This window comes from Gallinula chloropus (genome assembly GCF_964237585.1).
Source record: "Gallinula chloropus genome assembly, chromosome: 14".
NCBI lineage: Eukaryota > Metazoa > Chordata > Aves > Gruiformes > Rallidae > Gallinula > Gallinula chloropus.
Genome location: NC_140099.1, coordinates 20,028,961 through 20,045,655, shown reverse-complemented (window position 1 = coordinate 20,045,655; position 16,695 = coordinate 20,028,961). Strand labels below are relative to the sequence as shown.

General features: G+C 48.8%; 1 protein-coding gene across 2 annotated transcripts in view; it reads right to left on the bottom strand.

Moving 5' to 3' along the window:
- The window catches only part of MDGA2 (MAM domain containing glycosylphosphatidylinositol anchor 2), a gene marked incomplete at both ends in the record, with an annotated part of 321,167 nt that overhangs the window by 101,193 nt on the left and 203,279 nt on the right, over positions 1-16,695 (bottom strand). For both annotated transcript variants that reach the window (XM_084270655.1, XM_084270656.1), the window contains one exon: positions 11,546-11,839. In XM_084270655.1, coding sequence (XP_084126781.1) covers positions 11,546-11,839 — 294 coding nt within the window. The remainder of the gene's footprint in view (positions 1-11,545; positions 11,840-16,695) is intronic.

The window sequence follows — 16,695 nt, the reverse complement described above, 5'->3', positions numbered from 1 at the left end:
TGTCAGTGCATCCTCCCACTGCTATTGTGAAACCAGTATCCTGCTCACAGGAGCTGTCACAGCTGCTGTGAAGTGAGAGGGAGCATCACTCTCACCTGGGAAGCTCCCCACCCCCAAAAAAATCCCTGAATGTGCATCAGATGGCAGCAGGATGTCCCTGGGTGCCCCAGACCTTCAGGGCTACCAAAGCCACATAAAGGCCAGGGAGTTTATTTAACAGGCTGCACAGACAGCTGCCCTGCTGCTGGCTCCATCCTATTTCTCATGGATTTCCACAGCCTTTCCACCCACCTGCACTAAAAGCATCAGGAAAGGCTCCATCCAACGAGCCTTTATCCAATACCAAAAGCCACACTGGGAAGAAGCAGGGTGAAACATCTCAGGAAAGCCACTCACCTCAGTGTACAAGAAGGGAGAGGTGTGTGTGTAAGACCCTCCTGACCCCCAGAGAGTGTCACTTATGCTGGTGGCTTCCTGCCCACCTTGGTGGCATTTAGGATCAGAGCATCCACGTGCTCTGGGGAGGACAATCTCACATCAGCCAAACCTCACCACCTTTCAGCCCACCATTTATTGGCACTGAAGGTCTTTAATAGAGAACAGGTGCTGTCGGCTTCATGCTGACCCTCCCTTGCCTGTCAGGGGGTAGCCTAGCTAACACAAACCAGCTGGAAGTACCCATAGGGTGTCAGCAAACAGCTACCATGGTTAGGAGGGTGCCAGTCCCTGTGAACAAACCCGAAAGAAATACTGATGGATTAAAAAATGCCATTCTCCCAACAGCATCAGTTCATCTACTCAGATCCTGGATGCTATCTCCAGGAGAAGCAGAGCATTCAGACACACCCTGTTCTGATTCCCCATATTTTAAATATGGCCATGCAACATTCAGATCTACTCCTGTTCCTCAGCTCCTTCTCACTTAAAATAAACCACCAAAAAGCTTCTTTGTCTAGATGACTGTCTTTGGTCTTGCCCTCAGCCACTGCTGTGGTGTAAGGCTATCTTCTACATGACCAATGGTCAAAAAGAAACCTCTATGAATAATTCAGTTTTATCCAACATGAGTGTTTATGCTTCAGGTTCTGGGGTACTCTCTGCTGTGCCATCTTTTGGAATTTCTAACTTGAAAAAGATACATCTCAGGAGGTTCTCTCAGCCACTGCAGATTTAATATTAAATAAGGAAAAAAATTCAAATGATCTCATCCTCATTTACAATTTTCCATGTTGCCCGTATTTGCATATTCATTACCTCTCCAGGTCACTGACACACATTGCCTTTGACCTTGCTAAATGTCAAAAAGCTCCTAGTATTTTGCTTTCCTGATCAAGCCATTAATTATTTCCATATATTTTCCCTCCCGCGGTCCATTCAGATAAATCACATACAAAGCCATAATTGCTTATGCCCTATGCTGAATTTGTTCTCTCATCATCTCTCACTGAAGATTTTATGGAAGGTATTTTGCCTGTTGTTTTGCATAAAAGCACTAAGAGTTTGCTGGAAAATTTCTAGGCAAAGAAGTGAGGAGCTGGGAAATCTGCCCATGGGTTAAACACAAGGGTGGTGGTACCAGCATCTCTAGGCTTAGGGAGACAGCATCTATCTCAGCAACCCTGGGAAAATTCTGCAACCCTGGGATGTGGTGTTCCTCCAGCACAACTCACCAGGATGGAGAAAGCCACTTCCAAATAAGCAACTTCAGAATAAGGCAAATGGGAGCAACGTGTACTTTGGAGCTGGAGAGTTGTTAAAGACATTCATTCCCATAGTCCAAAAAGACATGAAAAATGGCCTAGAAATATAAAAGCAGCAAGCCCAGTTCTAGCCCCCTCTCCCATCACAGCCTGCCTAAATCAAAACCAAATCCTCTCTACAGAGAAGGAAGTTGTTCAGAAAGTAATAAACCAAAGATTCTGGGAACGTGTTGGGCTATAGAACACTCGTCCTGAATCCTAATCAACTTCTTCCACTCAAACCTTTACCCATAAGGGGGAAAAACAAGGTCTCACTGTCATGTAAGCAGCATGAATGTAAACTGTAAGATGCTGATTCCCTTGATCACGTCAACCTGTTTAAGAACAGATTCTAACAATTATTTAAAAATTAAAGGCATTGCCCACAGTCAGTAACTCTCCTTTCTTAAGGAAATTCACTGCCTATTCCCTTCTCAATACATTTTCCTACTTAACATTTTATAGGCAGATTTGAGAACCTCGAAGGTTTCAGGTTTCACTCTCTGGGAGTTTCCCTTGCCCTTCACATCCCTGCTCACAAAACAATATCATTAACTATGAAGCCAGACTGAGAGAGTTGGGTTGGTTCAGACAGGAGAAGAGAAGGCTCTGGGGAGACCTTATAGCCCCTTCCAGTCCCTGAAGAGGCTACAAGGAAGCTGTGGGGGGATTTTTTTAGTAGGACATGGAGTGATAGGATGAGGGAGAATGGTTTAAATTGGAAGGGATTAGATTTAGGTTGGATGTTAGGAAGAAATTCTTCCCTCAGAGGGTGGTGAGGCCCTGGCACAGGGTGCCCAGGGAGGTGATGGAGGCCCCATCCCTGGAGGTGTTCCAGGCTGGGTTGGATGGGGCATGGAGCAGCTTGGTGAGAGGTGTCCCTGCCCAGGGCAGGGTTTGGGATTTGATGATCTGTAACGTCCCTTCCAACCCAAACCATTCTGATTCTACGATTCTATGAACTTGCCTTGCTCTCTCCAGCAATACAAGTGGAGAACTTGGAGTGAAAGAATCAAAGTCTTGAGCTTAGTCAAGACCCTGAGAACCCCAGGGCTTCTCACTGGGAACATCTCCAAACCAGAGTGGTGTTCCCCACCCCTGTCCCCCTTCCTGGCCATCCCCACTCCTCACACAGCTTTGTCCATCAGGCCCATCCACAGGCTCCCAGCGTGTAGGCCTCCCAATGCATTACGTAGCCACCCTACCTGTTAAAAACATTCCTCATAATTTCAGCCCTAAACTTAAACTCACCAATTCTGATTCTATGCTGGATGGAGAACATTGAATGTCTTTTCCAACCACTTTTAATTTCATTATTAGTATAATATATAATATTTACACATCAATATTTCATCAGGCCCATATTTACAGTCCCGGAACAGATATGGCAGTTTTCTGAGCTGCCAAATTGCCTGTCTGCAGATTATTTCTCCCCATCCTCCACTGCAAATAACATCTACAAGCGAAGGGAAGCAAAGGGAAGCAAAGCAAAGGGAAACGAAGTGAAGCAAAGCAAAGCAAAGCAAGAGCAGAGCAGGCCCAATTCTGATCCCTCTCCTGCCGATGTAAAACCTGAGCAACTAATTTATGCCCCACAGATACACTCTAGATTTGCAACGATGCACCTGAGATCATAATTCAGCCTCGTATTTCTTACTAATTAGCTCTGTTCCATTTCAAATATAATCCCTGAAGAATGTTCCCCGTCAGTGTGATTCCATTAGCTGCTCAGGATTTATTACTGAGCAGGAATGATGGGCAAAACCTGGAACTCCCCCTTGAAAGGAGAATTCAGAGTACCACAGTGTGGCCAACCGCTCTGCCAACCAGGTCACCATGAAATATCTTTGATGTTTTAAGAGGCTTTACAAGTACTTGGAGAGCGACACATTTGGAAACCAGTTTATATCCTGACCAATATTTTATGTGGCGCCAAAGCGAAAGTGGAGCAGATAAAAGCCAAGTCCAAACGCTCAGGCAGCAACGTCTGCTGTGAGAAATGGTTCTGTCCTTCCTGCTATCAGCCCTTGATAAGGTACACGATGTAAACATGTGATGATATTGTACCTGATGGCGGTTTTATTTCCTGAGCATTCCCTTCCAGCAGTAAAAGTGGGGCGTTTAAATCATTACCGGCTCGCGCGCCGCCTGCGAACAGCAGGTGTTTGCTTGGTTGAACTTTTATTTATCAGAATCTGCACACAATGGCTCTGAGAGCTCTCACTGCACACAGCTCCCCTTTTCTGCTTCTGTTTCTGCTCCTCAAGCTGAGCTGGGACCAGCCACCTCCAGGAGTATGTGCCCAGAAGAGCCCTTCCCCTTTTGGATGCCATCAACTCAGAGTAAAGAACCATGTCCTAGAGACCTTCCCTGGCACACAGCTGGAAGGTTTTGTGGATGGTGGGAACTCTGATCATAGAATGTATTAGGTGGGAAGGGACCTTCAAAGCCCATCCAGTCCCACCCTGCAGTGAGCAGGGACATCTTCACTAGAGCAGGTCGCTCAGAGGCCCATCCAGCCTGACCTTGGGTGTCTCCAGGGATGGGGCCTCCACCACCTCTCTGGGCACCCTGTGCCAGTGACCCACCACCCTCAGAGGGAAGAACTTTTTCCTAATGTCCAACCTAAATCTCCCTTTTCTAGTTTAAAAACATCCCCCCTCGTCCTATCACTCCATGCCCTTGGGAACAGGTGATGGGTCCCCCAAAGGCAGGCACAAGCTTCAGCAGGAGTTGGGGCTTTGTCCAGACCAGCATCTTTCCCCATTGAGCACCAGGTTTGGGAGAAACCAAAACCAGCAGCACCAAAACACCATTGCTGTTGTGCCAGCATCCAAAGTCACCCTCAGCCAGCACAGCTCTCTGAAGAGCCATACACACATCCTCTGCCTGGTTAGCATCCCTCTCCCACCCACAGGCACACAGCAATCCACATGAACTAGTTAAATGCTGGCACTGCTGCTCTTGAGGCTGATTTAGCTCATGTCATGAAAACCTGCTGAGGTGATCCTCCTGGACACAGCTAATGGCCTTCCCCACACCAAATGCTCTCCAAGGCATGGAAGGAAGTGAAATTCCTGGCAAAGGTGGGCACGGAGGAGCTGGAGCACAGCAAACTGGGATGTTCAGTGCTACCTGCTCCTCTCCAGGGCAGAGACACCAAGACAACATCCACAGGTCCTGGGAAAACCTCTGCTCTCTGAATGCTTCCTCTGCTTGCGTGGCTCCTGGGGAACCCACACCAGCAGGACTTCACAGACCAGGCTTTGTAGATGAGTTAGGTATGATGACAGACCAACCTCAACTCTGTCCCTAGCATCATGACTCTACCTTCCTCCTTCTCTTAATCTATGGGGAAAGGCAAAGAGCAGTGATAAATGAGCTCAAGGACTTTACAGAGTGGTCTTTCATTCATGATTTTCCCCCAGAAGTCTCATCCAGTCTCCACAGGAGATGGACACTATGATAACAACCAAATCCCACCAAAGGTCTTTAGCTGCTGGTGCTGTACTCCCATGATCCTAACTGATCTGAGAAGAGCCAGTGGTGCTCACAACATCTACCAAACAATAAAGACCAAAGTCAGCAAAGCCCATGGCTTGTGATGAGTGCCACCAGACCTGAGCAGAAACACCACAGGATAATAATAGCAATAAACAAAGGATATGAGGTTTATTGATCAAATCAAACATTGCACAGCTTTCATTACTACAGCATCCTCTGAATCCCATCTCCAAATCCTCCCTGGTAGGAACTGTTGTCTCTATTTACAGATGCTGACAGGGGACAAAGAAAAAAACATCCTGGACACGTTCCTTAGGACCGGCTCTGCTCCCTTCTGTGGACACTGAGCTCTCCAGAGCCATGCAGGGAGCACAGGTTCCTAACTTCCAGACAGTTAAAATATTCCCTTAAATTCCTCTCTGAGACCTACTCAATTAGTCCTCAGAGCAAGTATCATCTTTGTCGTATTTTACTCCTGAAGAGGCACTTAAGGATGTGACAAGGACTGAGAGGACTCAAAGGGGATGGAAGAGCACATGGACCACGTCTTGCTCAACAGACCTGGGCTACAAGAGGCGACTCTTCCTTCACTTTTGGGTTCCCAGGATGCATTTTAATTTTCCTATTGGAATTACTAGAAAAATCAGAAGTTTTAAACCACGACTACGAAAAAGCAGAGAAATGAGCTGGTTTTCTGGGGAAATCACAGCCTGGGATCCCAACATCACTGAGCCTGGAGTTAAAGGGATGGCAGAGGAAAACAGGGGAGGAAAAGCAAAGCTGTTAGAAGTGCTCCAATGAACCCAGAGTGTGTCAAATTAAAAAAGCAAAACAAAACACCGTTTATCATTGAATTTCTCCTTAAATTCTCTTCATGGTGTTACCTCGAACACTGAACAGTTTGCCCTGTGGAGCAAAACAGAGCTGTACACAGAATCACAGAACCTGAGTGGTTGGAAGGGACCTCCAGAGCCCATGGGGTCCAACCCCCTGCCAAAGCAGGGTCCCTAGGACAGGGCACACAGGGCGGTGTCCAGACGGGGCTGGAATCTCTCCAGAGAAGGAGACTCCACACCCCCTGGGCAGCCTGTCCCAGGGCTCCCTCACCCTCACTGGGAAGAAGTTCTTCCCCACATTGGGGGGGAACTCCCTGTGCTCCAACTTGAGCCCATCGCCCCTTGTCCTGTCCCCACAGACACTGAGAAGAGGCTGCCCATGTCCCCCTGTGTCCCACCCTTGAGATGTACATGACTTTGATGAGACAAAGTCCCAATCCCACAAGGAGAAACTTCTGACACCCCAGGAATGGGAACAGACCCACCTACCAACATCCACAAACACATCTGCTCCCACACCATATAAAAAGTGAAACCAGTGACAGAAGGAAAAGGGTTTCACCACACACCTTTCCCTGTTCAGATCTGATAGAAGCATCTAAAATAAATATTTTAAAACCCCTGCAAAGAACTGATTTTGATGACAACTGAATAAATGCCATGCCAGTTATGGAAGTGATGCTGAGGTCAATGTGAACACTCGTGCTTTTCTTCCAGAAGAAGAATACTCAAACCATTACGTAACACCTGCTTTGCCCCTTCATCTCCAAATTGTCACTTGCCAGGATGGGAATCAAGTGAGTGGAAATGTAAAGAAGAAAGGATTAAAAGAAAATCTCCTGTAAATACCTGCTATATTCCTGGTTATTATAACCACACTCAAGTTGTGTCTCTTGTGTCCTTCAGAACGTGAACTGCTGCATCTAAAGTGGCACTGAAAATACACAAACCCAGAGCTTGGGTCCTCCAGTCAAATCCTGTGGAATGATGGCAAGCCAAGCGATGCAGCCACCAGAGACCTGATGCCTCTGGAGGTCAGTAGGAGTTATCCACTGGGTCATCCAAGGACCAGTTCAGGTCCTGAAGAAGTGAAGCTGGTGGGAAGCTCAGGGCTTCCCAGAACAAGGAGGACACGGAGCTGTTGGAGCAAGTCCCAAGGAGCCACAGAGATGATGGGAGGGCTGGAGCCAGGCTGGAAGAGCTGGACTGGCTCAGCCTGGAGAAGAGAAGTTGCTTCTGGGGAGAGCTCTGAGCATCTTCCCATCCCTCGAAGGGTTCCAGGAGAGATGGAGAGGGGCTGGTGCCCAGGGCAGGGAGGGCCAGGCCCAGGGGAACGGCCTTCAGCTGCAGGAGGGGGATGGAGAGGGGCTGGGAGGCAGAAATCCTTCCTGGGGAAGGGGGAGGCCCTGGCACATGGTGCCCAGAGAAGCTGGGGCTGATCCCTGGCAGGGCTCAAGGCCGGGTTGGATGGGGCTTGGGGCACCTTGGGCTGGGGGGAGGTGTCCCTGCCCATGGAGGGAGGGTACTGGGGGGGCTCTGAGAGCCCTTCCCACCCACCCCAGTCTGGGGTTCTGTGATTCCATGAAGTCCTCATCCACATCCTGGGAAACATTCCCCATGACCCAGACTCAACCATCTGTTCCTCTAACACGAAATGCAGGATCACCTGCTGTCCTGACTTTGGGACTGTCCTGGCTTCAGCTGGGGCAGAGTTTTGAAGAGCTGGTACCGTGCTGTGGTTTGGATTTGGTGTGAGGATAATGATGAGAACACCCTGATGTTTTCAACTCTTGGTGGGTGGCTGCAGTGTCTGCACCAAGCCAAGGACTTCTCAGCTTCCCAGGCCCTGCCAGGTGCAGAAGAAGCAGGAGAGCAGAGCAAGAACAGCTGCCCCAGGCTGGGCAGAGGGACGTTCCACCCCACAGAGCATCGTGCTCTGGGTGTAACTGGGGATGCTAACTGGGAGGTGGGATCGCTGCTCAGAGACAGACTGGGCATCCTGGGGGTTTCACAGGTGAGGAGCAATTGCATTTTTGCAATTATTGTTGTTTATTATTATGGGTTTTGTTATTATTAGTATCTTCCTTTGCTGTCCTGTTAAACAGTCCTCCTCCTCCACGGGGAGGATGGTGAGTGAGGAGCTGCATGGTGCCCACTTCCCAGCTGGGGCTAAAGCTCGACAGCTCCCTGCTGGAGAAAGTATCAGCATCTGGCTAAAAGCTTTGGAACAGGGACCAGGATAAATGATGCTGAGCTCACTGGATAACAGAAGAGTCCCTATGACTTTCAAAGACTTGAAATAAAGTCTTCCAGGGCAAAATGTGGGACACATCACAGCTGTTAGACAGAGCTGTGTCAAGAGTGCTTCTTGTTCTTCCACTGTTCCCCAGTGAATTCAGCTGCTGAGGACTGGGAGGAATGAAAAAGGGCAAGCAAAGCTGGGAATTATTTTCATTACCTGAAAACACATGAAACAGAGCTCCTTCACAGCAAGGACTGAGATAAGAAAGTCTTGGCACTGGGAATGGGATGGCCAGCTTGCCTTGGCCATGACTTTGTGGGTTTGGTGCTTGTAAGTGCTGCAGTGGATTTATCCAGAGCTTTCCTGATGAAGATCTTGCTTTATCACCAACACCCTCCCCACGTGTATGTGTACATGAACTGAGTGGCTTGAAGCAGCCTCCATCATCCACACATCACTGCAACCAACCCAAGCCAGGATGTTGCACTGGCCATGCTTGACTCTGCCTGGACTTCTGGAGGAGATGAAGCACACCAACAGAGAGAAAACAGAAACTACCTCACTAAGAGGGAGGTTCTGGGTGGCCAGAAAACAAAACCTTTTCTAGTTCTCACATCAAATCAGTGGCAGAAGAGGGGACAGAAGCCACGATGGAGGAAGGGCCACTGTCCCAGTGTTTGTACAGATCCACAGGGGACTCTGTCAATCACCTCTTACTGAGTTTTTTATGCTTCCTCTCCATCAAGGGCTGCAGCACCACACGGCCAATCGTTAGGCCAATCTACCCAAGAATCTTGCACATTATCACTTTTCTCACCCATCACTGTTGCTCTCTGAGGAACTAGACTGAGTCACAACCATGAGCCACGCTGCTGCCACCCCCTTACAAGGCCCAACACCAACGGGCTGGCGAGCATCACAGCAAGTTTTCACAACCCTGGTTTTGTCCAACCATTTGTGCCACCATGCTCAGTAATCTCGTGGGTTTAGTGTTTGCAACAGATGGCAAAGACACATCCCAGCAAAGCTGGGCAGCCAAAATTCACCCCATCCAGCCCCTGTGCATACTCCTGATAAACTGCAGCACCTGAAAAGCCCTGCAATGGTTTTGTGCTGCTGCTCTCTCAACTTCTCCCAGCACCAAGCCCTCCTCTCTCACTCATGCTGCAAGGACACAGTACCACCAGCTCCATCAGCCCTGGCAACAAGCCATGTTCCAGTGGCATGTCCATTTTATCTTCTACCTGTTCATGATGTTTACCTTCTATAAATCACCTTTTCCAGGCAGCTAAAATGAAACACCTCTAATGATGACGGCTTGTTACAAGAGATCTGAAAGAGAAGCTGTGTCATCAGGAGGAGTCTCAGTCCTGATGACCACAAAAGCCTTCATCACAACAACTATGATCCTAGAAACAGTGACAGGAGTAAAACCTGTCATGTCAGTGAGGGCTCCCGGGTGCTGTCACAGCCTCAGATTAAGGCAGCTCATGCAGGCTGGTCCAGCCTGGTCATACTGGAACTCCAGTACTGCAATCCTCACGCTTTCAAACTTGCCAGTAGGAGACCAATCCCACCCATCATCTTTCTATGCACTACAGGGATAGACAGACCTCTCCAGAGGACGATCTAAGATCCAAGCCCTTATCAGCAGTCACTAGACACAGAGCCAAAGCCACCACTGCTCCCAGTACACCAGTGCAGGTAGGATGAAGCCAGCCCCGATGCAGATGAGCCCACAATGGGGAGAAGGCCAGGTGAGAAGGCTCCAGCTTGCCTGCAGCCTTGACTCTCAGGAGGCTCTTGGTGTCACTAATCCACGTGACTGCTGGCTGGGACAGAAGCTTGCTTTGATAAAAAGCTGTGCCAGCACACCAGTAAATAGCTCTGATGAAAGCGCTGCAGATCCCACAACATGTAATCAAGTGCATGAATAATTTGTTATACAACAGACCTTGGAAAAAACAAATCAGTTGATTATTACTAATAACTATGTATACTGCAGCATCTTATCCCTGGAGGCCCCAAAAGAGGTCAGTTGTGCTGAGCACAGAACGCTGTTCAAAAGAAAATCTGCCACAATATTTGGGCATCTGAGGCCAGGATAAATGAGGGCAGCAGAAGCCACTTCATGAAAGAGTGAAAATAAGTACCAACTGTACGACCATCCAGGAAAGCCACCCAGTGAATCCTTCTCAGATACATGACAAGAAAGAATGGCTCCTTATTTCCAATAAACCCAACCAGACTTTGCCTTTTCCAGTAATAAATGCTGAGTGTTTCCAAAAGAACTGATCTCCCCTTATGCTTTCCTTCCCAGTCTGACAGTTCACATCCAGAGCCCAAGCAGACCACACAGGTCTGCATGCAGAGCTGCTGGGATGGAACAGCTCCCTCTCATTGTTTTTTTTTTCCTTCTTGTTTTACAGGGGATCAACAAATGAGATCAGCATCAGATCTGCATTTACAGTAACAGTAACTCCTGTCTCGTGTGCTTGTTCCCCTGTCAAGACATTTGAAGGTAGGCACTGGGAAAAGGATGATTGCCTCATTATATGTTGCCTCAAATATATTTTAATACATTAAAAATACATTTTAATATATTAGGGTTTAAAACTGCTGTCAGTAGGAGACCAATCCCACCCATCATCTTTCTATGCTCTATAGGGATAGACAGACCTCTCCAGAGGACGATCTAAGATCCAAGCCCTTATCTGCAGTCACTAGACACAGAGCCAAAGCCACCACTGCTCCCAGTACACCAGTGCAGGCAGGACGAAGCCAGCCCTGATGCAGATGAGCCCACAACAGGGAGAAGGCCAGGTGAGAAGGCTCCAGCTTGCCTGCAGCCTTGACTCTCAGGAGGCTCTTGGTGTCACTAATCCACGTGATTATTATTAATGGTGTCACTAATTCATGTGACCTTATTCATATATAAAATATATTAAATATATTTAAAAATATATAGCAAGTAAATATATTATTTTAAATATACCATTTATATTCTCTCTATATGTTATTTTTAAACACAAACAGAACTCTGATGTCATTTCTACTCCTGTATTTACATTAAAATCATGGATTCTGGGAACTACAGAGCCAAACACCACAGCATCAAAAACACAACGACCCCAAGACTCCTGCTGCTGTGTATTTAAAGGAGAAATAAATCAACTTCTTTTCATTGTTAAAGCCACAGGGAAAGAAAATAAGGGTCTACTTACACTGTACAATGAGCTGCACCAAAGCTTCTCTGGGTTTCACATTAAACCCGTTGTACTGGCTGGTCTGGCACCTGTAGGTTCCTGTCATCTCCCTGGAGACGTTCACTATCCTCAGGATCCCATCGTAGCTCTCTGTCTGCATCGCTCCGTCCGGCATCGCCACCTCCTTGTCCGCTCGGGACCAGAGGATGATGGGCTTGGGCTTCCCTGTCACCTGGCACTGCAGCTCGATCGTGTCCCCTTCCCGGGTCACCAGCGGTGACTTCTCTTGAGGAACAGTCAAATTAGGTGGGACTTCAAAGGAGAAAAAGAGACAGTTCAACAATTAGCACTGTGGAGACATCACCCAGCTTTCTTACTTGTACAACTCTAACTACAGACAAAGAACTAATGGATACATCAATGCACAGGGCCTATATGTATATTGGGAGACTGTGCAGTGCTGCTACACTTGTGAGACAAGGTGCTCAGCTCCTTCAAGAGGTTAAAATAAGACTTAACAGCCCCAGCTCTGACACTCACTTGCCTCCCCGTGTGTCTCTGACGTGCCGATACGCTGGTACGTCGGTGTGTTCGGACCACAGGCTGCAGGTAACACCTCATCACTGCAAGTTATGGTGTTCCCTTATGGGAGTGTTTGGCACTGAAGCCCCTTTTGTGTAACAGGCTGGCTGCTGGTTTTATCCAGCCCATAATGGCTGTGCAACGAGGAAGAGTCATCCCAATTCAGAAATCAGCTCAGAAATTCAAGACTTGACACTGAAATGCAGCTGGTGTCTCTCTCTCTCACAGGAGGTTGATGGAAGTGGGATCTTTTCATAGAGATTTGCCTTTAAAAATCCACAAGGAATATGTGAATGACCATTTCTGGCAGGAGTTAGACATCCCCTTGGAGCAGGAATACCAGGCACTGCCGCATGGTGAGCTGGTGATGCCCAAGGATCCATCTGTCCTGCTCTCCACAGTCTTGCAAGATGGAGACTTCCTCATTCCCCCAGGGCCTCTCCAAGCTATCAGCCTCTGAATCGCCAGTCCTCTGCAGCAAGGGGGAGAGCTGGCTCACCAGGGAAGAGACGCTGTGCTGCAAGGCGTTCGATGGGACAGAAACACTGTGGCATCCCCAGCATCCCATCCCACTGCACGATGGGCATCCCAGTGGGCTCCCTCCGTCGGTCCCATCAGAGGTGTCTCCCCTGCCTCAGTCATTTAAGTGCCAGCAGTTCACCATTACAAAGCACCACAAGCTCCACCAGCCTCATGAGAACAGTTTTGCCACATCCAATTATGGTTCCTGTCTCATTGCACCTATACTGGGACCCCAGCCAACCTGACTCCTCTCTGAGTGTGACACAACCAAAAGCTCCGTCTCTGAAGCTCCTGATCTCCAGATCACTCATGGTGCTGTCGAGCCACAGACCTTGCCTAGGGGAGGGCACAGGCTGTCACGTGCTGGGTGAAGAAATGGAATGGAAAAGTCTGCTTGAAACACCTCTCACCCTCTCTTTGCTTCTGTGCCTTCCAAAAACTCAGCTCCCCTCATGTGTCCCCTGTCCTAGATCATGGGGAGAGAAGCTTTCTGCTTTAAAAGCCACCCCTCCCAGGAGCAGCAGCTCTCCATGCTGCCTTGCCCCCAACTGCTTTGCTAGAACACCAGGACTGACAAAATACAGGCAGCACCAGAGCTCCTGTCTTGAGGAAAAGGAATTAAAGGCTATTTTCAGGCCTCCAGAGACACAAACAGACTTGGACCAGTGAGAAGCAGTCCCAGTTTTCCCCTGGGATCGACCTCGTGTCTATGGACCTGACAAGGCTGCTGGGAATCAGAGTTTAAACCTTTCATAGGTACCAAAATGCTGTTCCCAGCTGTTCTGAAGGCTTTAGTGGCTCCCTCTGAATCTGGTGGGACATGCAAAGGTGGGAATAACTTTTTCACAGCAGAGGAGAGGAAAAAGTATTTAATACTTAACAAAAACCCAAACAAAATCCCCCCCAAAAATGAACAAAAGAAAAAAGGAAGAGACTGCTTAATAAAACATCCAGCGTGGGTCATGGCAGCTCCTCAGCACAGGCCAGTGCCCAGGAGCCCTGGATGCCTTGGAGGGAGCCCAGGAGAACCAGCCCAGGGAGGTGCCCAAAAGCCCCAGGTGAGGAAGGGCTGCAGGACACAGGATGGTCTGTGCCTGGGGAGGGAGGGTGGTACAAAGCCACGACCACAGACTTGTCAGGGCATCACCAGAGCTCACAGAAAAAATTACAGAGGGCAAAGGGTACTGGAGAAACAAGGGACAAGCCCAAAGGTCCTTGTGGTGGGACTCCTCCACCTTCTCTGCTGAAGTGAGCATGGCAACCCTCTCTGAAAGCACAGACTAAACTGACCAAGCTATTTTTTTTCCAAGCAGGAACAGACATTTTAAGGAAAAAGGTTTGGAAGCACACCAAGCACTGCCTGCAGGAAGGCAGGAGCCGCCTTCTGAGCATTTCTTCCAGCTCACCTGGCTTGTGGCTCCTCAGCTTAGTTCAAATAAGACACAGCTCTGTCAGGATGAGTACAAAACCACTTACCATGGCTGCTTCCCTGTGCACAGCAGATCTGCTCCCTGCTCTGAACGTGCTTTGATCAAAGCATGTCCCAGTTGGTACGGATGCTGCAGGCTCCCTCTTAGCTCTCCTCCCACCCCCTGCCCCTCCAGCTGCCCCAGAGGAGCCCAACCTTCTCCTGTCCCAGGGATTCACTGACCAGAAAAAACGTGATGCAAAGACTGTGGGGTCAGCCCTCTGACAAGATACCTGCTGAAGGTCTGATATCATCTGTGTACCAGCCCACAGCTCTATCTGCACCTCTGCTTGTAGCCCCACGCTCCAGATGGGTCCAGGACATGAATTTTCTCTTTGGTTGTTGTCCATGTAGACCTATTTCTGGATAGAGAGTGCTGGCAGCCTGTTCCAGACTCCATCCTTTCCAGAGCACCAGAGTAACCAGTCTGGACTAGGAAAGCACACTTGTCCTTGCCTCAGAAATCACCAGCCACAGAAATCTCACTGAGGGGAGGGCTGTAACTTCTCATCTCAAGCACTGAGCCAGGAGCAAGGCTCACCTTGAGCACCATGAGTGGTCCTCTGCAAAGGCTGCCTATAGCCACAATGCATTTAGTGACACAAAAGGTGAGAGCAGGCAAGAAATCCAGCTTCATACGTGGACAGCACCCTGGGTTTGAACCAGGGATGGGATACAAATGACTCAAGGATCTGTTCCCCAGACACCCACAATATTCTGCTGGTTTAAGAAACTCCCTCACTAAGGTTGTTGTGGGAGGAGCAAACAGATGAGTGCAGTGCATCCATGAGGTGGACCTAGAGAGGAAGGAGAGCAGAGATGTGTGTGTGCAACTGGAGGCCAATGAAGACTCAGTGCCCATGCAGCTGCACTGTGGGAATGGAGGAGGCACCAGCCCTGAGCTCCAGCTCTGAGAAACAGCATCTCAGACCACAAGGCAGGGGAAAGGCCAGAGCAAACTGGGAATCACTTAAGGAAGAAGCTAGAAAAGAACAGCACCTGCTTCTCATGGTCAAATGTAGCTTCTGGGGGCATCTGAGAAGGAGCATGAATGGCACAGGATGTGTATCTCTGGGGCACAAAGCCAGAAAAAGACACATGTCAAAGAGGTCCTGTGTAACTCTGCACAAGTCCCTTCCCCTCTCTCTAACTCCTCAGTTTGTTTTCTTCTGAAAAAACAAAGATAACAGCACTGCAAAAACCACTCACCACCAAGATAAGGACCACAGACCACGAGGTCTGCAGGCAGGCTGATAAGAGAGGCTCTATCAGTGCCCCAGATGGAGAGATACCTTAAAATGCCCCGACTCATCTTCTCCTCTGCATTTTGCAGCACGACCAGTGTCTGTCATGCTGTGAGCCAGCCAATAGCTTATTATGGTTTACTGTATTTATTAATGTTCTTGTTACTGGAAACAGAGGAGGAGAGAGGTGGGACAAGGCCATCTGTTAAAACAAATCACTTCATGGGCAATGCCATAAATAAAGAGCCTGGCTGCAGCTGTCCTGTGCCATATGCGACTGACAGCATGTGTGACAGTGAGGTCCCCCAAAGCGCTTCTCTGCCCCACCACAGTGCTTATGGCCATGGATCCCCCCTGAGCTCCATCTTCAGTCTTCGTGGTCTGATTAGGAATCATAGAATCACTGACTGGTTTGGGTTGGAAGGCACCTCAAAGGTCATCTAGTTCCAACCCCCTGACATGAGCAGGGACACCTCCCACCAGACCAGGTTGCCCAAAGCCCCATCCAACCCAGCCTTGAACACCTCCAGGGTTGAAGCTTCCACAGCCTCTCTGGGCACCCTGTGCCAGGGCCTCAAAGCAAAGAATTTCTTTTGAAGATCTCACCTAACCCTGCCCTCTGTCAGCTTGAAGCCATCACCCCTTGTCCTGTCCCTGCACTCCCTGGTGACCAGTCCCTCTCCCAGTTTCCTGTAGTACCCCTTGAAGTATTGGGATGCTACAATTAGCTCTCCCTGGAGCCTTCTCTTCTCCAGGCTGAGAAGGACAACACATCTCAGGGAGGGCTTTTGCTTGGGTTTCCCTTTTTGTACCCATCTATTTATTTTCACAAACTTGCAGGTACTTATTTATCTCTGGGATGTCTACTCCACTGTCAAATTTGGCTTAAATTAGCTACAGGGTCAACAACTATCAGAAGGTGTGGGGAATAGCGACACACCAGCTGACAGGCGCTGGCAGCCCCATCATGTATGCTTTGTTTTCATCAGCAGAAAAGCTAAAAAAAGCCACAAAAGAAACTCAAATCAATGCAATGCCCACAGAGAAATCAGGAAGACTGAGGCAGGGAGAGAGGTGCAGAACTGAGGGGGAAATAACAGCTCAAAGTTTTTCTTCCCTCGCTACACCCCAGCTTTGCAGTGCAGACTCCACCACTAACCCATCTACCATCAAAGTCTTTTAAATCCCTCCAGTGTTGGTGACCCCACCACTTCACTGGGCAGCCTGTCCCAGTTCTCAACAACCCTTTTGGTGAAGGCACTTTTCCTAACAGAAACACAAGGCTGGAAAAGCCCTTTAAGCTCATCGAGTCCAACCATCCCTGTCCTGTGCTGACCTAGATCCCTGAGCAC